The sequence below is a fragment of the Nerophis lumbriciformis genome, linkage group LG14 (assembly GCF_033978685.3).
Source record: "Nerophis lumbriciformis linkage group LG14, RoL_Nlum_v2.1, whole genome shotgun sequence".
NCBI classification, from domain to species: domain Eukaryota; kingdom Metazoa; phylum Chordata; class Actinopteri; order Syngnathiformes; family Syngnathidae; genus Nerophis; species Nerophis lumbriciformis.
The window spans coordinates 25283824-25310207 of record NC_084561.2 but is presented as its reverse complement, the minus strand read 5'-3'; the positions used below and the strand labels follow the sequence as shown (position 1 = coordinate 25310207).

At 40.3% G+C, this 26384-nt stretch overlaps 1 protein-coding gene across 1 annotated transcript in view; it reads left to right on the top strand.

Moving 5' to 3' along the window:
• ror1 (receptor tyrosine kinase-like orphan receptor 1) overlaps positions 1 to 26384 on the top strand; it is a 335931-nt gene that overhangs the window by 294619 nt on the left and 14928 nt on the right. Inside the window, exons 5-8 of the mRNA XM_061975731.2 lie at positions 15324 to 15451; positions 17039 to 17356; positions 19204 to 19449; positions 19523 to 19737. Coding sequence (XP_061831715.2) covers positions 15324 to 15451; positions 17039 to 17356; positions 19204 to 19449; positions 19523 to 19737 — 907 coding nt within the window. The remainder of the gene's footprint in view (positions 1 to 15323; positions 15452 to 17038; positions 17357 to 19203; positions 19450 to 19522; positions 19738 to 26384) is intronic.

Sequence of the window (26384 nt, the reverse complement as noted above, 5' to 3'; positions counted from 1 at the left end):
CTTCTCAACTAAGGAGGAGAAATATAACCTTAGAGGAAAAAATAATTTAAAACATTTATATGCACGTACAACACTTAGAACTTTTAGCATATCAGTATGTGGAATTCAATTATGGAATGGATTAAGTAAAGAAGTAAAAAATTGTACTGATATGATCCAGTTTAAGAGGTTGTTCAAAATAATAGTGCTTACAGAGTACAAAGAAGAAGAATTATGAGAAATACTTCCAACCTTATTGAAAATAAGATATTCTTCATCTCAGTATGTTAATAATGACTGAATTAATTAATTAATTACATATTACAAAACTGTTGTATACTAATTCATAGATGTTATTTCATTATATAAAAAGGTCAGTAAATGATTCTATATATTTGTAAACGCTTTGAAGTGGGAAAGGGGTAGGATTAAATAAGCTTTGCTTCTTCCTACTCCTTTTCGGGCATGATGTAAAATGAAATGATATGAAATTGTGTGATGTATTATGATGTAAGTGTGTTCATGTTCAAAATAAACTAAAGAAAGAAAGAAAGAAAATGAGTACCATATTTAGTATAAGTCGCACCGGCCGAAAATGCATAATAAAGAAGGAAAAAAACATATATAAGTCGCACTGGAGTATAAGTCGCATTTTTTGGGGAAATGTATTTGATAAAACCCAACACCAAGAATAGACATTTGAAAGGCAATTTAAAATAAATAAAGAATAGTGAACAACAGGCTGAATAAGTGTACGTTATATGACGCATAAATAACCAACTGAGAACGTGTCTGGTATGTTAACGTAAAATATTATGGTAAGAGTCATTCAAATAACTATAACATATAGAACATGCTATACGTTTACCAAACAATCTGTCACTCCTAATTGCTAAATCCGATGAAATCTTATACGTCTAGTCTCTTACGTGAATGAGCTGATTAATATTATTTGATATTTTACAGTAATGTGTTAATAATTTCACACATAAGTCGCTCCTGAGTATAAGTCGCACCACCGGCCAATCTATGAAAAAAACTGCTACTTATAGTCCGAAAAATACGGTACAAAAGAATCACCATTTCTATGATCTCTTCTATAGACAACATAGCCTGTGTTTTCTGATGCTTTTTCAGCATTTTTGCAATGATTGTGAGGAAAACATCAGTAGAAGAGGGTACAAAATAGAATACTATAGCTTACCTTATTTTAGTCTCGTTTTTCAGCGCCGAGTCTGCTCCTGTTTCTCTGCAAATTCTGATCCAGTCTTTCTCCCGTCAAGGGTGCTCCTTATTTCCGGGATCGCATTTGGCTTGTGTCTTTTACATTTTTTCCATCCAAACACCAACCAAACCCTTCTTCTTCAAAGTTAGAATCATTAAATCACTCGTCTCACTTGGTGCGTCCCATTTTCCGAGAGTCAGTTTGACAGGAGAGTTCCATGCTTTCCTCATTTTCCCATCTTTTGGAAATGTACGCAGGCTGACCTCTTCTTTAGTTGTATTGATGCAACCTGCAGCAATCAATCTGGCAACCATATTTGATCATTCCCTCAAATTCTGTGCAAAAATAACGTAACGTATGATATTGCCTCCAGTCTTCTGTAGGAGACGACAGCAGGCTGTTGCAGGCCCGCCCACATTTTGGAGCTAAAAGTTGGATTTCCAAAATGTGCTGAAACTTGTTTGAAAACAAGCCTAAAATAATTACTGGTATCTATTTTGGGGGGAAATTTAAATCACAGAACTATGAAATAAGCTTTCAGACTTTTTTTAAATTGTATTTAGCCTTTATTTAACCAGGTAAAATCCCATTGAGATCAAATATCTCTTTTCCAAGGGAGACCTGGCCAAGAGGGCAGCAGGAAGGTTACATTAAAAACAGTAAACAAATACATAAAACATCACATTTACAACATTAAAACTTGCTCACATGACACATGTGCATACAGACAAGGTAGACTGCAGTCCTTTCACAGAAGCTTTAAAGGCCTACTAAAATGTGATTTTCTTATTTAAACGGGGATAGCAGGTCCATTCTATGTGTCATACTTGATCATTTTGCGATATTGCCATATTTTTGCTGAAAGGATTTAGTAGAGAACATCGACGATAAAGTTTATAAAAAAGCCTTGCCTGTACCAGAAGTAGCAGACGATATGCGCGTGACGTCACCGGTTGTGGAGCTCCTCACATCTGCACATTGTTTACAATCATGGCCACCAGCAGCGAGAGCGATTCGGACCGAGAAAGCGACGATTTCCCCATTAATTTGAGCGAGGATGAAAGATTTGTGGATGAGGAAAGTGAGAGTGAAGGACTAGAGGGCAGTGGGAGCGATTCAGATAGGGAAGATGCTGTGAGAGGCGGGTGGGACCTGATATTCAGCTGGGAATGACTAAAACAGTAAATAAACACAAGACATATATATACTCTATTAGCCACAACACAACCAGGCTTATATTTAATATGCCACACATTAATCCCGCATAACAAACACCTCCCCCCTCCCGTCCATATAACCCGCCAATACAACTCAAACACCTGCACAACACACTCAATCCCACAGCCTCCCCAAAGTTCATACAACACATATATTTCCCCAAAGTCCCCAAAGTTACATACGTGACATGCACATAGCGGCAAACACGTACGGGCAAGCGATCAAATGTTTGGAAGCCGCAGCTGCATGCGTACTCACGGTACCGTGTCTGCGTATCCAACTCAAAGTCCTCCTGGTAAGAGTCTCTGTTGTCCCAGTTCTCCACAGGCCAATGGTAAAGCTTGACTGTCATCTTCCGGGAATGTAAACAATGAAACACCGGCTGTTTTATCCGGCACAACAGTCAGGGGGTGCATTCTACGGCGGGGTTGCGTTATCCGGCACAACACCTGCCGCAATACACCGCTTCCCACCTACAGCTTTCTTCTTTGCTGTCTCCATTGTTCATTGAACAAATTGCAAAAGATTCACCAACACAGATGTCCAGAATACTGTGGAATTTTGCGATGAAAACAGACGACTTAATAGCTGGCCACCATGCTGTCCCAAAATCTCCTCTACAATCCGTGACGTCACGCGCAGGCGTCCTCATACCGAGACGTTTTCAGCAGGATATTTTGCGCGAAATTTAAAATTGCACTTTAGTAAGCCGTATTGGCATGTGTTGCAATGTTAAGATTTCATCATTGATATATAAACTATCAGACTGCGTGGTCGGTAGTAGTGGGTTTCAGTAGGCCTTTAAACTCATTCAACGTAACAAGGGTTTGAAGTTGAATATTCGATTGTAGGTTATTCCAAGCCTTCGGTGCTGAAAACCTAAATGCTTTCTTGCCCAGTTCAGTTCTTACTTTGGGGACGACAAATTGCAGAACATTCATTGAACGAAGATTGTGACTTCCTTCTTTCTTTGTTAAAAGACAAGACAGATAAGATGGAGTGATGGATGACTTTTGATGGATATAACAAATATTTAGCGTCCTCGCATTGAATTCATTGCGACTGAGCTGTTTAGGTTATTTTGAAAGGTGATTCGCCTTTCATCGGAGCAGGCATCAGTGGTTTATCTTTAAAGATTAGATTGGACAGCTCACATAGAGACTAGTAGACTAGCTGAGCTTTACCATCTATCTATGTCTACAAGAAACATCTTGTAAGTCTTAGAAGATGTTTCTTGTAGACATAGAATATAGACAACAACCTGAGGACAAGTCCAGTATAGACTACTAAAGCTGTCCTATCTAGTCGTTGAGCATAAACTAATGAAGCCCGCTTGGATAAGAGGCGAAATGTCCTCTAAGACAACCTGCACATTCCAGTTTCAAAAGACCGCAATATTTGTACACAAATGCAATTTTACTGTCAGGAAGTCATTAAGGAATGCTTTTTCATATTTTACTTAAATGCATGTAATTTATTTGCACAAAACTTGGTAACAGCTTTCAGAAGGTCTTTCAAAATGTATTTTGGAGTGAGATTTGCCAGCGAGCACACTTGTCGGAGTCTCCTCACTCATTTTTGTAGTGACTTATGCATTGATCTGATCACTGACCGTATAGCGGTTAAGGTAAAAGAGCTTGTACGGTCAAAATAAATTGGCATGGGTAATTTCAGTGTGTACATGATTAACTTGATCATTTTGACAGCCCTAATTAATTTGAGCACAGGATTCTCCAAAACGTAGGTCAAGATTGGATTTTCGAGTAGTTCACCAAAAAAGACCAAGAGTATAATAGTATCTCGACTTACGATTTGAATTAGTTCTCTAACGAACCTTGTAACCCAAAATACTCATAAAATGTCAAATCAATTTTACCCATTGAAATTAATCGAAATTAATCCATGTCGGGCCTCAAAAAACACCACTCTTTTAACATGTATCATGCTTTTAAATGTGGAAAATAATACAATAGAATGTACTACTGTCAGAATAATTGTATCTAAGTTATCACAAAACTTTGTGTTTCAATGAGTTCCCAGCGAGAAGACAAAAGCTGTCTTTGAACCTACCACGAAGAAGGCTTGTAAAACTCCACTGTGTAGGATGGGAAGCACCATGAAGGTGGACAATCTTTCGCCAGAGCGTGATGGAGACTGTACAAGAGTACAGCCCAGACGCGCTCTTCCCAATTGAGCCAAATTTAATTCTGTCTCTGTTTAATTCCTTGCTTCTTGTCTTGTTTAATAGATGTCATCAGTGTTTGAAACTGACAACTACAAACAACAACATGTAGCTTTATGAAGTAATAATAATTTACAGCTTGGAGAATGGACTTCAACGTTATCTCCTTCAGCTGCTTCTCTGTCAAACACACCATCAGCAGCTTCTCCATATTTTTATGGATAATGCCCACCATTTAGATAATATTCTAACACCCTTGGCTGACATTATGCACTCTTTCTTTTTCAATATGGTGCCTCTATGCTCGTACTGCTTTGCCAATTCAGCTCAGCCTTTTTTTCCATGATTTCTTTCTTTAATTCAATTAATATAATTTAAAAAAAAAATTGAGCGCTGTGCTTCACGCTCATTTTCTTCATTCCCATAGTTGGAAAAAAAAATTAAAGTCTTTATAGCCATTAGCTAATAGTGCTAGAGAGTGAGACACTGGATGGTTTGGTCAAATCTCACGGGGGTTTATGGTTCCGCAGCCTCCGTAGCAGAACCTCCAGGTTCTGTAACAGCTTCTTCCCTCAGGCCGTAAGACTCTTGAACGCATCATAATTAAATTATCTCCTCAACTCCCCCCAAAATGGATTAACTCGCTGAAATCCATCCCATCCATCCATCTTCTTCCGCTTATCCGAGGTCGGGTCGCGGGGGCAGCAGCCTAAGCAGGGAAGCCCAGACTTCCCTCTCCCCAGCCACTTCGTCCAGCTCCTCCCGGGGGATCCCAAGGCGTTCCCAGGCTAGCCGGGAGACATAGTCTTCCCAGCGTGTCCTGGGTCTTCCCCGTGGCCTCCTACCGGTCGGACGTGCCCTAAACACCTCCCGAGGGAGGCGATCGGGTGGCATCCTGACCAGATGCCCGAACCACCTCATCTGGCTCCTCTCGATGTGGAGGAGCAGCGGCTTTACTTTGAGCTCCCCCCGGATGACAGAGCTTCTCACCCTATCTCTAAGGGAGAGCCCTGCCACCCGGCGGAGGAAACTCATTTCGGCCGCTTGTACCCGTGATCTTGTCCTTTCAATCATAACTCGCTGAAATAATTTTTTATTTTTTTTTTATTTATTTTTTTTATTTTATTTTTTTTTACTCGCTGAAATAAAAAAGACAATATAACATCCATCCATAAACGTGGACGCATGTGAAAAAGTGCAATATATTTGTCTGTACAGTAATCTATTTATTTATTTATATATATTTATTTATTTTATATATTACTTATATATATTTATTTATTTATATATGCACCTTATTGCTTTTTTATCCTGCACTACCATGAGCTTATGTAACGAAATTTCGTTCTTATCTGTGCTGTAAATTTCAAATTTGAATGACAATAAAAAGGAAGTCTAAGTCTAAGTCTAAGTCTAAGGTTCAATGTGACCTTTGCTCTGCCAACTATTAGTGGGGAGACTCAAAACCCAAATTTTTGCTCGCAACCAAAAGCATAACAAATAGTAGTAAATGGAGATACAAGTGTATTAGCTTCAACTCAGAGTAGTTTTTCTAATTGTTCAATTCGAATACGATGTCCGAATTTAATGACAAATGTCCGCAGTGTGTGAGTGTAGTGATGAACGTTAGGTACCCTGCTATAAATCTCAATTTTTTTATGTAATTCGTTCATATGCAACTTTTTTTCCCAACCCTCATCATCATTAGTTTTGTTTTCAACAACGCAGAGCTTTGTGACCTGTTTGCCAATTCATTTTGTTCAATTGCACAGTTTTAAAAATCTAGAGGAGGAAACGCCCTGCCGTCCTGCATGGCGTATTTCATAAATCAAGCAACATGGCTGCAGTTTCACCGGCGCCACCCAGGTGTGAATGTATGTGAATCAGTCCATATGGCTGTGAGTCGGAGCGGTGCTGCAAGAAAAACACGGCTGCTAACAGAGGGCTTCCCTTAATAAATAATGAGGTTGGAAAAAATGTAATTCGACAATGAGTCAGTGTCCTCAATTTTGTATTCATGGTTTTGTGGCGAGTCTTTCTTTTTGTATTGATTTGAATCATAGATCAAGTCGGAACATTATTCATGTGCTTGGCAGTAGTGTATGAAATAAATTTGCTATGCGCTCGTTACACCTGGGTTGGACTGCTTTCTGAAAGCCAAATATCTAACTACTGTTTTATTTATTATTTATTTTACATTTTGTTATTCCAACATTAAGTAAGTGAAGAAGTATTGGAATTGTGTAACCTACAGGGCTCTCGTCACTATTGTGCAGTTTAACTAATCAGCAAAGACAAAGTCATACACCTTTTAGGGATGGGTATCTTTCACAATTGAATCAATAAATGGGAAATCGATATTATTACTCAACAGTGTCTGTTTTCTGTACTTTGTATGTGTTCAATTGTGTTACTTTTAGGGCTGCAACAACTAATCAATTAAAATTGATTATAAAAAATAGTTGCAGATTAATTTAGTCATCGATTCGTTGGATCTATGCTATGCGCATGCGCAGAGGCTTTTTTTAAATTATTTTTTTAATTTAAAAAAAAATGTTTTTTGTTTTTTTTCAATAAACCTTTATAAACTGCAACATTTACAAACAGCTGAGAAACAATGATCAAAATAAGTATGGTGCCAGTATGCTGGTTTTTTCCAATAAAATACTAAATAGGATATAAATGTAGTTTGTCTCTTTTATCCGATTATTAATCGAAGTAATAATCGACAGATTAATCGATTATCAAATCGTTAGTTTCAGCCCTAGTTAATTTTGTTAAAAAATTTTTTTTAAAAAAGTCTTATTTTCAACATTTGAATCTGAGTCGCGCTGTCCGGTTGTTATCCTATTTTCTTACCCTTCTGTTTCTCATTTGCAAGTATTGTACTGTATTATATAGTAGACTTTGCATGCAGTTGCAATACCAAGACGTTAGATGGCAGTAGTGTATAGACTATGGTGTGTTGCCTTAGCTACACTGCAAAAAGTCAGTGTTCAAAAACAAGAAAAAACAAAAATGAGGGGTATTTTATTTGAACTAAGCAAAATTATCTGCCAATAGAACAAGAAAATTTGGCTTGTCAAGACTTTCCAAAACAAGTCAAATTAGCTAACTTCAATGAACCCCAAAATACCTTAAAATAAGTATATTCTCACTAATAACAAGTGCACTTTTTTTGGTAGAAAAAAATAATGAGACCTTTTTGCTCAATTTGTTGAAAAATATTCTTAAATTAAGTAAATGCTAGTGCCATTATCTTGACATAATGATATGCGCTCGGCATTGCATTTCTTGAAATCAGCAAACCTATACTAAAAAACAATTTATTGTTATTAATGGAAAGGCAACAAGGCAACCGCTTGTTACTCTCGTGGTCTCCTAGCCGCTCAGGCAAATCATATTGTCTAAAAATGCATTTTTCCATCGATAACATGACATCATCGCGCCAAGTGCGTGCTCTTTCAGTCAATTAGTGCGCATATATACAGCCCTGCCCCCGGCCAAACTATTTTAGTTGTAATTTTGAAGAATTTATCTGAATGTGCGTGAACTATTTCTGTTCAAAATTGTTAGAAATGTCACATATTAAATGATTAAATAGTAACTGTCAGTTTGCTGTACTGTGCCAACTGTACTACTATATGAGTACGTATTTTCTATTGTTTCCTGGAAAATAAAACAGCAAAGTCCATTTGGCTGTCATCTGTTTTAATTATGAGACACAATTGTGTCAAAGTCATGATTTTTTTTTCCATGCTTGAAATAAGTTATTATTACTTTAAAAAAGTAGTTTTATACTTGTGAGTGTTGACGACACAGCTTTGCAACAGTTGATATTCTAGTTTCAAGCATGTTTTACTCAATATAGGTCATCAAATCTCAGCAACAAGCTGTAATATCTTACTGAGATAATTTAGGACCAAAACCCTTAAAACAAGTAAAATACTCGAACATAAAATCTGCTTAGTGAAAAGAATTATCTTATCAGACAGAAAATAAGCAAATATCACCCTTATTTGAGATATTTAATCTTACTTAGATTTCAGTTTTTGCAGTGTAGGAAATAGTATTTCCCATTAAGTGCATCTTAGTTGTAGTTTTCATTACAAAAATGTTGAGGTGTTGAAATTGCCGTGTAAAATTGCTAAAGCTAATCGATAGCATGTGTATGGCAAATCAAATGTAAATTAGTATCGAGCTAGTGCATTTTGAAAAGTTGCTTTGTTTGGTGCCTATAAAAGTACCAAATTCGGTACCCATCCCTACATACCGATGACATCAGCTACATGTTTGCATTTTTCGTACTAGCGTGAATATACATGTACGCTTCACTGCTCCCCAGATTTATGTTATGTTACGTTCCCCGGTTTCAGTTTCAAGTTCAGTCTCTAAAACCGTCATCATGCTTTTATGTCAAGGAACCGTCATTTGCTACACCAGCTTGCTCCTCCCCCTGCAAACCCTGCAAACACCCCCTCTGCTTTTAGATCGGCAATAAAATGATTCGTAATACTTTTCTGTTGCTAAGGTTAACTTATTTTGGATTTTATTAGCATATTCCAATATAAATCCCAGTTAGACTCAGCTTGCAAAAACAAAGGGTTCAACTTTTTGGGGTTTTTTTTCCATTTGAGGTTGTTTGGATTGGCAGCAGTCATAATTTCCCCGGGAGGACCCTGGCTGCACTGCGGTAATTTCTCTGCTTGGACGTGTCATTTGCGTGTCCAACATGTTGCCTAATTGAATTGTCTTTCTGCCGTAGAGCAGCCGAGACCTCATGACTGCCTGGACACACCTCACTAAATATGCACACAGAATATGGCTTTTTGTCACAGTCGATCCTTCAAAAATCAAAAATACTGTACATTCCTGGTTAGGTTTCTTTCTGCATGGTTCCCGCTTCCGAGGAGTCTGCCAGTGTTGCTATGCAGAAACCTGGTGCCAAAGGAAAACCATCTGCCGATGTACAATTGATCATCCAGCCACATTTACTGGGAAACTATGTATTTGATGGATGGAAGTGGATTAAAGCAGATGTAAAAGTAATATTACGACAAATTGTATGGACGGGGATGTGCTGGTCATAGTTTTGTGTGCTTTGGTTTCATTTCTGAAGTGATGTCTGGCTGGGGAACACATGGAGGGAGCTAACCTTGACCCCGCAGTCACTTAACACTCCTCAGAGAGAGGGAACCTCATGACCCCATACTCACTCCATGATGCCCTCATAACCTAGGCGTGTGTGTGTGTGTGTGTGTGTGTGTGTGTGTGTGTGTGTGTGTGTGTGTGTGTGTGTGTGTGTGTGTTCTGGCAATGCTTACTTAATGGGGACATCGCTCTGTTTACACAGTCACCTTTAGGGGACCTCTGATGGTATGGGGACAAAAAAACCAGGTCCCCTAAAGGGAAACCTTTTTAAATGATAGTCAGATCCATTCTAAAGATGCCTAAGTGATTTTTAAGCTTTGACCCATAAAACATGTTTACTGGTTAGTTTGAGTGTGAGACATTTGCATTTCCTTTTTTTTTTTTTTTTTTTTTAAATGGTCCTCAGTACTCACATACAAATTTGTGTGAATTATGCAACATTATTTAAATTTGGTCCCCATGAACCATATTAACTATTTTTCCCCAGGGTCCCCAGTAAGAATGATCAGCACATTACTTCATCAATCCAGAGATTTAAAGACGTGTATGAGCTAACTGGGCAGTGGACATTTTACCAAAACATTTTTATGCCTCCACAACCTGTAGAAAGGGTGGTCCCCACAAGTGATGATCAAAAACTTGGTCCCCATTCCAAATGATAACCTGTGTGTGTGTGTGTGTGTGTGTGTGTGTGTGTGTGTGTGTGTGTGTGTGTGTGTGTGTGTGTGTGTGTGTGTGTGTGTGTGCGCGTGCGCGTGTGTGTGTGTTCATATTCGCTTTTTTAAAGCTTTAACTGCTCTTTTTACTGAAGATGTCCGATAATATCGGCTTGCCGATATTATCGGCCGATAAATGCGTTAAAATGTGTTATCGGAAATTATCGGTATCAGTTTTTTTAATTATCGTTTTTTTTTTTTTTTTTTTATTAAATCAACATAAAAAACACAAGATACACTTACAATTAGTGCACCAACCCAAAAAACCTTCCTCCCCTATTTACACTCATTCACACTCATTCACACAAAAGGGTTGTTTCTTTCTGTTATTAATATTCTGGTTCCTACATTATATATCAATATAGATCATGGGTGTCAAACTCTGGCCCGAGTGCCAAATTTGGCCCGCCGTGTAATTTCACTTGGCCCTTGAGGCGATATCAAATTAACACTAGAGCTGGCCCGCAGATTATATTCAGCAGCGGTGCCACGGTAACACCGCATTCACCGCTAATTCTCATACTTGCCAACCCTCCCGGGAGAGTCCCAGATTTCAGTGCCCCTCCCAAAAATCGTCACATCCACATTTCATCCAGTCCAACGTATGCTGGCCCAGTCACATAATATGTCACATATCTTGTGACTTTGTTAGAATGGATGAAAAGCGGACGTGACGACAGCTCATAGAGGACCTTAAAGGCAGTGCCTTTAAGGCACGCCCCCAAGACTGTGGTCCGGGTGGACTACGAGATATAATGACTGATGAACACCTTTGTTCGATAATGAAGGTTGCCTCAGTTCAAAGCCTGATCCCCGACATTAACGAACTAGCATCCAAGAAAAGGGTGGTTTATTCATTGTTATTTTATTTTCAAATTTATTAGCCTGTGGAAAAAGTTAATGTTGATATTCACCTCAGAAGGCTGCAAATAGAAAAGAGGCATTACATTTTTATTTAAATTGTATTTGATATGCCATTGGTATTTTTTATTTATTATTATTATTATTTGAAACTCGATTTTGCATGTCACTATAAAGTTATATAAGCCTTGCTTGTTCAATATTCAATGCAAAACTTGTTTGGGTGCCTATTAAAAGGTTACCGGTAATTTGTTCAACCTTGGCCCGCAGCTTTGTTCAGTTTTAAATTTTGGCCCACTCTGTATTTGAGTTTGACACCCCTGAAATAGATCAATACAATCTGCAAGGGATACAGTCCGTAAGCACACATGATTGTGCGTGCTGCTGGTCCACTAATAGTACTAACCTTTAACAGTTAATTTGACTAGTTTTCATTAATTACTAGTTTCTATGTAGCTGTTTTTATATTGTTTTACTTTCTTTTTTATTCAAGAAATTGTTTTTAATTTATTTATCTTATTTTATTTTATTTTTATTTTTTTTAAAGTACCTTATCTTCACCATACCTGGTTGTCCAAATTAGGCATGATAATGTGTTAATTCCACGACTGTATATATCGGTTGATATCGGTATCGGTAATTAAAGAGTTGGACAATATCGGAATATCGGATATCAGCAAAAAGCCATTATCGGACATCCCTACTTTTTACCATTTGTGTGGTAATTTCTGCAGTTTTCAAACATGCATTACTTATTATGGCCGCAGATATCATCAAATAACAAGGCGGCATTAACGCATGTATGTATTTATATATATATATAGTATGCAGTACTTTGAATAAGTTAATGTCGCGTAACAGCGCTGCTATTAATTGTTATGTTCATTTTTATTGCGTGTGTAATCGTTACGTCTGCAGTCTGCAATATTTTCACACAAAACTAAACATTTAGTTGTGAAGGGAGATTTATTGCAGAATCGTTTTATTATAGGGTTTAAATAGGGGCGGGTCCATGAGGTCTCACTTTAGTCAGAGCAATAGCAACAATGTAATTATTTGCAGTGTGTGTGTGTGTGTGTGTGTGTGTGTGTGTGTGTGTGTGTGTTGAGACCATTTACACCAGAGGGTGTCAAACGGACGGCCCGCTGGCCGGATCAGGTCTTGCAAACAGGTTTTATCCGGCCCGCGAGGTGAGTTTGCTGAGTATAAAAATGAGATGACATTTTTGAATGAAAGAAACTGCTGTTTTAAATGTACCCACTGAATGTCACAATAGCAATTATTTGTGTCCTCTGTCGCGAGAGCTTCGAAGGGGGCGGAGCTATGTGCCCTGTTAAGATAGAGGACTGGGTCCACATTATCTGGGCGCACATAAATATGATGAAATCATTTGTATCCACCTTCAACTGCATGTGTGATTAATGAAATAAGCCCAAATTTACAAGTTTTGTTGTAGATGATGCCACATGTGTACAGAATAAACCACATGATGTTAGTACATCAGTTGAGGAAAATGGGTAAAGCACAATAATAATAATAATAATAATTTATATTATTATTCATTCCATCTTCTGATAAATTAAAAATGAACACCAATTGGAGCATTTTAAAACTCTGCCAGACTGTTTGACTGATGAACATTATTACAGTGGTTAGTGGTTAGAGTGTCCGCCCCGCCTAGGTTGTGAGTTCAAACCCCGGCCGAGTCATACCAAAGACTATAAAAATGTGACCCATTACCTCCCTGCTTGGCACTCAGCATCAAGGGTTGGAATTGGGGGTTAAATCACCAAAAATGATTCCCGGGCGCGGGCACCGCTGCTGCTCTCTACTTCCCTCACCTCCCAGGGGGTGAACAAGGGAATGGGTCAAATGCAGAGGACACATTTTACCACACCTAGTGTGTGTGTGACAATCATTGGTACTTTAACTTTAACTTAACTTAAAAAAGAAAACAATCTGAAGTTGTCTTTATTTTTAAGTTATCATGCAATGATCTTTCCAGTCTGGCCCAATTGGGAATAGATTTTCCTTAATGTGGCCCCTGAGCTAAAATGAGTTTGACACCCCTGGTTTACGCCATCTCCATGCCCTATCTTCATATATTGTGGTATTGCCTCACTGCTTAAAGTCAGTGTTCAAAAACAAGGGAAAAAAAATACAAAAATGAGGGGTATTTTATTTGAACTTAGCAAAATTATCTGACAATAGAACAAGAACATTTGGCTTGTCAAGACTTTCCAAAACAAGTAAAATTAGCTAACTTCAATGAACCCCAAAATACCTTAAAATAAGTACATTCTCACTAATAACAAGTGCACTTTTCTTGGTAGAAAAAACAAATATGAGCCCTTTTTGCTCAATATGTTGAAAAATATTCTTAAATTAAGTAAATGCTAGTGCCATTATCTTGACATAATGATATGCGCTCGGCATTACATTTCTTGAAACCAGCAAACTTATATTAAAAACGAGTTTAATTTTCTTAATAGAAAGGCAACAAGGTAACCGCTTGTTACTCTCGTGGTCTCCTAGCCGCTCAGGCAAATCATATTGTCTAAAAAGGCATTTTTCCATCGATAACATGACATCATCGCGCCAAGTGCGTGCTCTTTCAGTCAATTAGTGCGCAAGGAATATATATAAATATATATATATATATACAGCCCGGTCCCCGGACAATGTTTTATTGATTGTAATTTTGAATAATTTATCTGAATGTGCATGAACTATTTCTGTTCAAATTGTTTGAAATGTCAAATGTTTAAATATTATTCGGTTTGCTGTACTGTGCCATCTGTACTACTATAAGAGTACATCTTTTCTATTGTTTCATTGAAAATAAAACAACAAAGTCCATTTGGCTGTAATCTGTTTTAATTATGAGACACAATTGTGTCAAAGTCATGATTTTTTTTTTCATGCTTGAAATAAGAAATGATTACTTTAAAAAAGTAGTTTTATACTTGTGAGTGTTGATGACACAGCTTTGCAACAGTTGATATTCTAGTTTCAAGCATGTTTTACTCAATATATGTCATAAAATCTCAGCAACAAGCTGTAATATCTTACTGAGATCATTTAGGACCAAAACCCTTAAAACAAGTAAAACACTCTAACATAAAATCTGCTTAGTGAGAAGAATTATCTTATCAGACAGAAAATAAGCAAATATCACCATTATTTGAGATATTCAATCTTACTTAGATTTCAGTTTTTGCAGTGCTGCTCTTAAGGTCCCATATGGCACAACCTAAAGCAGACAATGATGTCACACCAAGCGAATATTCAGTGTATGTTTAAATGATGAATGGGTTACACTTGTATCGTGCTTTTTCTACCTTCAAGTTACTCAAAGCACCATGCAAGGCCCTAACCACGACCCATCAGGAGCAAGGGTGAAGTGTCTTGCTCAAGGATACAACGGACGTGACTAGGATGGCGGAAGCTGGGGATCGAACCAGGAACCCTCAAGTTGCCGCTCTGTCCCCCCCAAGCCACACCGTCCCTGTGTGTGTGTGTCCTTGCACAAATGTCAGCTATGCACCAAAGTGTTTGCAAAAAAAAAATAAAAAATAAGGAAAAGAGTTGTAATGAAGAGTGACTATTAAGTAGAGAGAATGTGTAGACGTGTAGTCGTGAAAACATCATCACCACATCCCTCCCCCATCTCTCCTCTGTGCACATGTTTCAGATTATGGCTCATGATGACATGTCGCTGCCATAAACAGGAATAAAGGCAGGAATTCTAACTAAAATTCTTCTTGTAGTTTTATACCCTGAACTGAGATTTGTGGCCTTTTGACTTCAGTGGCTCTGTACTAATACACTAAACTCACATTTACAACTGTTGCTTTTCTCATATTCATTGAAAGAGGGACCTCTTGTGGGCTGATTGTGTAATAGCACGCACAGCCGTATGGGTCATATTAGTTTCCAAGTGCAGATATTAACTTTTGCGTTCCTTCTTTGGCCTTTTCGCATGTGTTAGGGAGGATTTTGATGAAGAAGGGTTCTGCCAGCCGTACAGAGGCATCGCCTGCGCCCGCTTCATCGGCAACCGCAGCATCTTTGTTGACTCCTTGCAGATGCAGGGGGAGATTGAGACCCAGATTACAGGTGAGTGGTACACAATGATGGACTAATTAGTAGCATTAAACAGGCCTGAGTGAGCACAATGTGCCCGTCATATCCTCATGTATCATGTATTTTTATTTTTTCGGACTATAATGTGCAATAATGTTATATGTGTATATGTATATTTATGCATATGTATGGATATATGCATGTGTGTGGATATATACATATATATAGATACATATCTTCTTTTTTATCTTTTTTTTTTGTTTTGTTTTTTACTATTTATATTACTAAATTATTGTGTATGCACCTTAGGGGATCTGCTCCAATTTCGTTGTTCTTTGAACCTGTTCACTGTAATAATGACAAATAAAATTATATTCTATTCTTCTATTCTAAATCATAATATATTTCACTTAACTCACAGGATTATTCAACATGTTTTATAAAATACAGTTTTTGTTATGTTTTGTAACACGTAACAATAATAAAACAATATGCAATACGTGTGCATGTACAACATTTAAAACATTTAGTATATCATTAAGTGGACTTACAATTTGGAATGAATTAAGTAAATAAATCAAACGACGTACTAATATGATACAAGAAAAGAAGAAGAAGAAACGGTTCAAAGTCAACGTGTTTACAAAATACCAAGAAGAAGAACCATGATAAACATTCTGAATGTATTGATAATCTTATTCATCTCACAATATGAAATACAACTTACTTCACTATATATTATTCTTTTTTTTCCATCCATCTTCTTCCGCTTATCCGAGGTCGGGTCGCGGGGGCAGCAGCCTAAGCAGGGAAGCCCAGACTTTCCTCTTCCCGGGGGATCCCGAGGCGTTCCCAGGCCAGCCGGGAGACATAGTCTTCCCAACATGTCCTGGGTCTTCCCCGTGGCCTCCTACCGGTCGGACGTGCCCTAAACACCTCCCGAGGGAGGCGTTTGGGTGGCATCCTGACCAGATGCCCGAACCACCTCATCCGGCTCCTCTCCATGTGGAGGAGCCGCGGCTTTACTTTGAGCTCCTCCCGGATGGCAGAGCTTCTCACCCTATCTCTAAGGGAGAGCCCCGCCACCCGGCGGAGGAAACTCATTTCGGCCGCTTGTACCCGTGATCTTGTCCTTTCAGTAATAACCCAGAGCTCATGACCATCGGTGAGGATGGGAACGTAGATCGACACACTCGGCTGCGAACCGATCCAGTGAGAGCTGAAGATCCTGGCCAGTTGAAGCCATCAGGACCACATCATCTGCAAATAGCAGAGACCTAATCCTGCAGCCACCAAACCAGATACCCTCAACTAGAGATGTCCAATAATATCGGCCTGCCGATATTATTGGTATCTCTATTTTTGAGAGTGTACAGAAGTCTAAAGTGTGGTATTGATTAAACTGATCATCCCTCTTTTGGGGTACCAAGGACAGGGGCACATATATATAATACACTGTATGTATGTATGTATGGGCTTTATATGTATACTATTACTTTACATGCAGTCGGCTTTCAGACCCAGGCCAATTTTTTTTAGCCCAATGCGGCCCCCAAGTCAAAAAATGTGGAAAAAACGCTTTGTCCAACATAGTTGTGTCTTTTCATCTTGACGCTGCAGCGGCGTTCACCATGATCGGGACATCCAACCATTTGTCGGACCGCTGCTCCCAGTTCGCCATCCCGTCCCTCTGCCACTTCGCTTTCCCGACCTGCGACCGCAGCACGGGGGCTGACAAACCTCGGGACCTGTGCAAGGACGAGTGTGAGATCCTGGAGAATGACTTGTGCAAGACGGAGTACATCATTGCTCGCTCGAACCCGATCATCTTGAAAAGACTGAAGCTGCCAAACTGTGAGGATCTGGCGGCCTCCGACAGTCCTGAGGCGGCCAACTGTCTAAGAATTGGAATTCCTATGACGGAGCCTATTAACAAAAGTAAGACACTCACATTACCCGCACTATCTGACACTCAGTTAGCCATGTTTACATGGGCACAAATTATCGGAATAAAGGCCCAATTAGATTACAAATTCCTAATGTAAACACGTCAATCAGAATTGAATTTGGAAAGAAATTTCATTCCGAACAAGAGGGGTGGTTTATGCAAAATGATGACGGTTATTTTGTGGCGCGTTTCCGCCTTTGAGACAGCTGGATGTCTATCGTCGGGCTGCAAATATGGCGAGAGGGAAGCAGATTTGGTCTAATAACAATATCACTAATACCTGGTTAATATTCAGGTCATGACATGTACCGTAAATGAAGTGTTGTTGGCTGTTTTGGGATTTTTTTGAGGGCGCAATACAGGACTCCCATTAGCTTCATTGTTAGCCACGTTGTACTTACCGTATATTACAAATCAGAAGGCAGGGAAAACAGTAAGACATGCTGTATTTTTCGGAGTATAAGTCGCTCCGGAGTATAAGTCGCACCTGCCGAAAATGCATAGTAAAGAAGGAAAAAAACATATTTAAGTCGCACTGGAGTATAAGTCGCATTTTTGGGGACATGTATTTGATAAAACCCAACACCAAGAATAGACATTTGAAAGACAATTTAAAATAAATAAAGAATAGTGAACAACAGGCTGAATAAGTGTACGTTATATGAGGCATAAATAACCAACTGAGAACGTGCCTGGTATGTTAACGTAACATATTATGGTAAGTATCATTCAAATAACTATAACATATAGAACATGCTATACGTTTACCAAACAATCTGTCACTCCTAATCGCTAAATCCGATGAAATCTTATACGTCTAGTCTCTTACGTGAATGAGCTAAATAATATTATTTGATGTTTTACGGTAATGTGTTAATAATTTCACACATAAGTCGCTCCTGAGTATAAGTCGCACCCCCGGCCAAACTATGAAAAAAACTGCGACTTATAGTCCGAAAAATACGGGATGTGTTCATGTCTTACAACGGGATTGTGAATGATAGGCAAAATTCCCCCCCAAGAAATGCAGTTCCCATTCAAAGTAGAGGAATTTATTGAAGTTGTCAGATTTACTTCCACACTTTTAGACAAATATATCAACCAGCAGTCTAATGCTTCTCTGGTCAAAGTTCCAGTCAGGTGTTAAAATCTGAAATAATCGCAAAACCTCTTGTGGAAGTCGTTCCCTACCCGTTCTACGGATACCACGTCACAGGAGCCAGGCGTGCCGTTTTAACAGAGTTTTTAATGTACATGTAATGTTAAAAACAATCTTTTCAGATGATTAGATCACCACGTACCATCTGTGAAATCTAATCACTTGCCAGCTGTGTCTCGCCGTCCCGCCCCTAGCCGATGGTGCTCCGCCCTCAACACCATTGACAGAGGCGGTGACCTTTGCTCCTGCAAGCGCGCTGATCACACTCTCCCTCCACACCTCTCTTTTGTCTTCTTTGGGCCTTTTGCTTCTTTCTCCCTTGTCGCTGTGATCTGCATCACCAATAGTTGCACCACTCTCTTGTGCGCGCTATTGCAGCAGTTTTGCGGAAACAACATCCATGTAATTTACTCATTTAACAAATCTGAGATTTTTTCTAATGCAATAATTGCAATCGTTGCAGCCTTAGAACATTTCAATTGAAAAGATTATGTACTGAACAAATTACTATAACAAAAACCGAGAGACAACTGTAGTTGTCATAATAATTTGCTCAAAATCTGTGAGGGTAAAGAATTGTCCAGTATGAGAATCAAATATCAATGGAAGCGTTTATCAGTAGTCCAAGAGATAAAGCACGAAGTAAATTCTAATGTCTTATTCTCTGGTCTCCATCAGACCACAGGTGTTACAACAGCAGCGGCTCGGAATACCGCGGCACGGTCAGCGTGACCAAGTCGAGCCGTCAATGTCAGCCGTGGAACTCCCAGTATCCTCACAGCCACAACTTCCTGGCTGTCCGCTACCCAGAGCTCAACGGCGGACACTCGTACTGCCGCAACCCAGGGAACAAACACGAGGCCCCCTGGTGCTTCACGCTGGATGAGGGCGTCCGCATGGAGATCTGTGACATCCCCGTTTGTGGTGAGGGATTATCGATATTTTCTGTAGCCGCTTATACTCTTATTCATTCCACTCTGTCCGTCGCTTCCTGTAGACCATAAAGAGAAGTCCGGCGGCAGCAACATGGAGATCTTGTACATTCTGGTTCCCAGTGTGACCATCCCATTGGCCATCGCTTTGCTCTTCTTCTTCATTTGTGTGTGCCGCAACAACCAGAAGTCCGCCAGGCCACCTGCGCCTCGCCAGCCCAAACCGGTCCGGGGACAAAATGTTGAGATGTCCATGCTTACGACGGCATACAAGCCAAAGGTAAGTCGCACGATCCTAAATTAAACCCTCAGCGACATACCTAAACCACTCTGTCATCGCCATCGAGGCTACACGTCGGACGGGGAGGGACTAACTAGTGAAACATAAGGAGTGATATCGTGTCCATTGATGTGTGTGTCACTTTAAGAGGAAAAAAACATGTGAGCAATACAACTGCTGTGTCGTTTGACCGTGAAGCACAAAACTGTTCATCAGGACACTCTTCATTTGGCTCACGAGTGACAGTTGTACTGAAACAATTCTGTATTCAACAGGTTACAGTGGATTCAAAATGGGTTATAAAGGATCCTAATTTAGCTGCTGACATATGCAGTAACATATTGTCACTTCCAGTTGTATTACTTCTCAAAACCACTATTAATCTACTTGCTAATTTACTGTTAATATCTGGTTATTTTCTGTTGTAACAAGGTTCTATCTACACTTCTGTTAAAATATAACAAACACTTATTATTTTGTTGTTTGGACACTTTACATTTAGTTTTTGGCTATACTACAAATTGGGTATCAATACAACACCAAGTAGTAACAGGAGCATTATTGGCTATACCAGGGGTCGGCAACCTTTACCAGTCAAAGAGCCATTTTGACCGGTTTCACAAATTAAAGAAAACAATGGGAGCCACAAAAATCTTTTGCAATTTAAAATGAAATAACACCGCATACAAAGTTGTTTTTTTGCTTTGTGCTATGTATAAACCAGGGGTCTCAGACACGCGGCCCGCACCTTAATATGAAAATGTAATGTTACTGCGGCCCGCGAGTTTTCTATGAATGGCGCTTGTCAGAGTCATACTTGTCAACCCTCCCGATATTTCTGGCACACTACGAATTTCAGGGCAAGTATTCTCTCGAACGTGTCGTGATAGTACAGCATTTAGCGCCCACCACAACCAGCGTGCCGGCCTGGTTACAAGTTGTATGGGGCTTCTGCTTGCTCACGTAAGTGACAGCAAGGCATACTTGGTCAACAACCACACAGGTTAGACTGACGGTGGCGGTATAAAAAACTTTAACACTCTTATTAATAATGCGCCACACTGTGAACCCACACCAAACAAGAATGACAAACCCAAGATGCATATAACAAGAGGTTGGGCTGGCACGCTGTTTATACAGATTGTAGAGGGCGCCAAATGCTGTACCATCATGGCACGCACTTATTATTATTGTAAGGGTGAAAATCGGAGAATATTAATCCCGGGAGTTTTCTGCGAGAGGCACTGAAATCCGGAAGTATCCCGGGAAAATTGGGGGGGGGGGTCAGCCGCGTCAGAGTGATCAAAGAGCAGCATGCGGCTCCGAAGCCGTGGGTTGCCGACCCCTGGGCTATACCAATGCTAATACTAAAACCCAAAATGTTTCAAGATCGTTTAATGATTTAGTTTCTGATAACAATTCTAATCAGGCAGAAACACAGGAGAGCTGTGCAACAATATCAATTAAATGTAAATTATTTCCTATTTTCCGTATTTTTCGGACTATAAGTCGCAGTATTTTTTCATGGTGCGACTAATACTCAGGAGCGACTTATGTGTGAAATTATTAACTCATTACCGTAAAATATAAAATAATATTATTTAGCTCATTCACGTAAGAGACTAGACGTATAAGATTTCATGGGATTTAGCGATTAGGAGTGACAGATTGTTTGGTAAACGTATAGCATGTTCTATATGTTATAGTTATTTGAATGACTCTTACCATAATATGTTACGTTAACATACCAGGCACGTTCTCAGTTGGTTATTTATGCCTCATATAACGTACACTTATTCAGCCTATTTTACTTATTTTAATAATAATAATTTTTATTTCATAACACCAAATGTAAACTTTTTCTGTGTACTATTTCCTCATTGACTAGAGTTGCACCTTTAATATTCCTTTCTGCATAGCTGTTTGTTTGAAAAAAAAACTAAAACATTATATTTGCTATTTATTTTATTTGCAGGTCAAATCAAGTTACTTTTTAATCGAACACATGCCGCCGTGTCAATGAGGGGTCATTTTGTTACGGTTTGTACAGGGGGAAGAAGACGGCACAGACAACAGGGACGTCGTTTAAATCTGTTTATTTATATATATGTAATATATATATAAATAAGAAAATAATATTAATAAACAAGGGAATGGAGTGTGACGGATCCAAAAGTGTATGGTGTGCGACTATGTGTAGGAATGAACTGCTGAGTTGTTACCAGGAGTGTTGAGCGAGAGGCGGAAGTCCAAGAGGGGCAAGACAGGCAGGAAGTTGGGGGCAAATAGAGAGGCGGCGAAGGTCCGTGTCCAGACGGGAGGTCGAGATCCAAGAAGCTGCCAGAGAACCAGAGGGAATACGGGGAGACGAGACATACAGCTTGTGACGCGGGAACGGAGGAATGCTGTGTACAAGAACAGGTGTTTACGTTCTGGCCCAGGATAGCAGGTTATGCTGACTTAAGAAGGCAGGTCTTCTCATCAGCGACAGGTGCGTCGATTGCTGCCGATTGATCGCAGCTGCTTGCTGCAGGCGAACCTCTTGGAGGTGCGCCCAGCGCCGCACACAGATGACGTGTGCCCGGGCCGTGACACATTTATCCATTACTAGTTCATGGTTATCAATTTGAGACAGCACTGTCAAGTCAAAATGTGCACCATAGGCAACTAAATATGCAGTCCACTAGGGTTGGGCAATATAGACGATAGGGGTGTCCAAAAAATAATAGATTTTCGAATAAATTGCGATTCTTATTGGTAACGATTCTGTAAATCTATTCTGTCCAGCCACTCAGGGAAATCATATAGTTGATGTAGATGCCAATGTCTGCTGTATATATTTACTTTAGCAAAGGGAAGTGTAGGATACTTCTCTTGTTGCCTTATTTGTATTTGACTTAATTAAATGATTAGGTAGAATTTTATTACAGTTTTTTTTTACAGTCGCTAGGACACATTTCCCAATACTTAGGTCACTTTTTCAAAACTCTTCACACAGTTCTCCAAACCAACTTTCAGCTCGTCACATCAGTTCATTTCACTGATGAAATGAACTGACAAACCCACACTGGTTTAAATGTAACTTAGATATTGGGTTTTCACTATGTAAAGCGCTTTGAGTCACTAGAGAAAAGCGCTATATAAATATAATTCACTTCACTTCACTTCACTTTCAAAATGCACTAAAACTACCAAATCACTTCATACATCAACTCATTCTTCCAGAAATCTAACAAAGGTTGACAGACAACAAACCCACTTTACAGATTTTAGGCCATGTTGTCCATCCCTACAGTGTACACACACACACACAGTGTTCAAGCTATAACTGCAAAACTTTTGCAGTATTATTAGTATTGTTGTTAGACGGCAGTAGAGCAATATTACCACCAAAACCGCTCAGCGCATACCTGAACACACACTCCCTTTGGGCTTGTCTGCGTGGTGAAATCTAAATGAAGTCTTGTGCTGCGTTTGCCTTTTGAAGTCTTGAGAGCAGCAGACTTCAAGAGAGAGTCATAACACGGCACCACCAAGTGTGTTGATTCAAATAGCTGTGCGGACGGCTGTGGTTTGTGTGTGTGTGTGTGTGTGTGTGTGTGTGTGTGTGTGTGTGTGTGTGTGTGTGTGTGTGTGTGTGTGTGTGTGTGTGTGTGTGTGTTCTTGTATTTCCACCCTTCTTGAGACATCAACAAGGAAAAGTACCTTCCATATGAGGACCGGCAAACAAGTTAGGACATAAATCATGGTCCCAATACGGAAAACCATTGCATCTAATAGAGCAGTGTTTTTCAACCACTGTGCCGCGGCACACTGGTGTGCCGTGGGAGATGATCTAATTTCACCTATTTGGGGTAAAAATTATTTTTTGCATACCAGTAAATATAGTCCGTAAATGATGTGTTGTTGTTGAGTGTCGGTGCTGTCTAGAGCTCGGCAGAGTAACCGTGTAATACTCTTCCATATCAGTAGGTGGAGGCCGGTAGCTAATTTGGTTTGTAGATGTCGGAAACAGCGGGAGGCAGTGTGCAGGTAAAAAGGTATTTAATGCTTAAACAAAAAATAAACAAAAGGTAAGTGACCCTAAGAAAAGGCATTGAAGCTTAGGGAAGGCTATGCAGAACAAAACTAAAACGGAACTGGCTACAAAGTCAACAAAAACAGAATGCTGGACAACAGCAAAGACTTACTGTGGAGCAAAGACGGCGTCCAGAATGTCCATCCGAACATGACACGACAATCGACAATGTCCCCACGAAGAAGGATAAAAACAAAGTAGATGCGGGAAATATCGCTCAAAGGAAGACATGAAACTGCTACAGGAAAATACCAAAAAAAAGAGAAAAAGCCAGCAAAATAGGAGCGCAAGACAAGAACTAAAACAATACACACAGGAAAACAGCAAAAAAGTCAAAATAAGTCAGGGCGTGATGTGACAGGTGATGACAGACACCTACTTTGAGACAAGAGCTTTGTGATGCATGGTTATGGTTTAAAGTCATATCCAACAATTGCGACGACTTTTTACTGTCAACTGAGTTTCGTTTTTAATGATTTCTGCTGGTGGTGTGCCTCCGGATTTTTTCAACGCAAAAAAATGTGCCTTGGTTAAAAAAAGGTTGAAAAACACTGTAATAGAGAATGTCTCATTTGCACACCTGGTAGTGAAATCTATAAAAATTAGGGTGGTCCCAAAAAGGAGGGATTTTTCAAAATGACCGTGTGTCGGTTTTAAAAGTGCTCCCCGTCTGGCCAACATATGTAATAACAAGTGTGTGTAAGAAATTGATATGCACCCCCTTTGGCCAAAATGTATTTGAAAAATAAAATAAATATGTATATAGAGAAATACTGTAATAACTTGAAGTAAATCATGAAGATTAAAAACCAATTACAAACAAAAACAATTAACTAAATGCTTACCTTTTTATATATTTGCAAAGTATATATATATATATATATATATATATATATATATATATATATATATATATATCCATCCATCCATCCATCCATCCATCTTCTTCCGCTTATCCGAGGTCGGGTCGCGGGGACAGCAGCCTAAGCAGGGAAGCCCAGACTTCCCTCTTCCCCAGCCACTTCGTCCAGCTCCTCCCGGGGGATCCCGAGGCGTTCCCAGGGTTCTTCCCCGTGGCCTCCTACCGGTCGGACGTGCCCTAAACGCCTCCCTAGGGAGGCGTTCGGGTGGCATCCTGACCAGATGCCCGGACCACCTCATCTGGCTCCTCTCGATGTGGAGGAGCAGCGGCTTTACTTTGAGCTCCCCCCGGATGACAGAGCTTCTCACCCTATCTCTAAGGGAGAGCCCCGCCACCCGGCGGAGGAAACTCATTTCGGCCGCTTGTACCCGTAATCTTGTCCTTTCGGTCATGACCCAAAGCTCATGACCATAGGTGAGGATGGGAACGTAGATCGACCGGTAAATCGAGAGCTTTGCCTTCCAGCTCAGCTCCTTCTTCACCACAACGGATCGATACAGCGTCCACATTACTGAAGACGCCGCACCGATTCGCCTGTCGATCTCACGATCCACTCTTCCCTCACTCGTGAACAAAACTCTGAGGTACTTGAACTCCTCCACTTGGGGCAGGATCTCCTCCCCAACCCGGAGATGGCACTCCACCCTTTTCCGGGCAAGAACCATGGACTCGGACTTGGAGGTGCTGATTCCCATCCCAGTCGCTTCACACTCGACTGCGAACCGATCCAGTGAGAGCTGAAGATCTTGGCCAGATGAAGCCATCAGGACCACATCATCTGCAAAAAGCAGAGACCTAATCCTGCAGCCACCAAACCAGATACCCTCAACACCCTGACTGCGCCTAGAAATTCTGTCCATAAAGGTTATGAACAGAATCGGTGACAAAGGGCAGCCCTGGCGGAGACCAACCCTCACTGGAAACGGGTCCGACTTACTGCCGGCAATGCGGACCAAGCTCTGACACTGATTATACAGGGCGCAAACCGCCACAATAAGACAGTCCGTTACCCCATACTCTCTGAGCACTTCCCACAGGACTTCCCGGGATACACGGTCGAATGCCTTCTCCAAGTCCACAAAGCACATGTAGACTGGTTGGGCAAACTCCCATGCACCCTCAAGAACCCTGCCGAGAGTATAGAGCTGGTCCACAGTTCCACGACCAGGACGAAAACCACACTGTTCCTCCTGAATCCGAGGTTTGACTATCTGGCGTAGCCTCCTCTCCAGTACACCTGAATAGACCTTACCGGGAAGGCTGAGGAGTGTGATCCCAGGATAGTTGGAACACACCCTCTGGTTCCCCTTTTTAAAGAGAGGAACCACCACCCCAGTCTGCCAATCCAGAGGTACCGCCCCAAATGTCCACGCGATGTTGCAGAGTCTTGTCAACCAAGACAGCCCCACAACATCCAGAGCCTTAAGGAACTCCGGGCGGATCTCATCCACCCCCGGGGCCTTGCCACCGAGGAGCTTTTTAACTACCTCGGCAACCTCAGCCCCAGAAATAGGAGAGCCCACCACAGATTCCCCAGGCACTGCTTCCTCATAGGAAGACGTGTTGGTGGGATTGAGGAGGTCTTCGAAGTATTCCCTCCACCGACCCACAACATCCGCAGTCGAGGTCAGCAGAACACCATCCGCA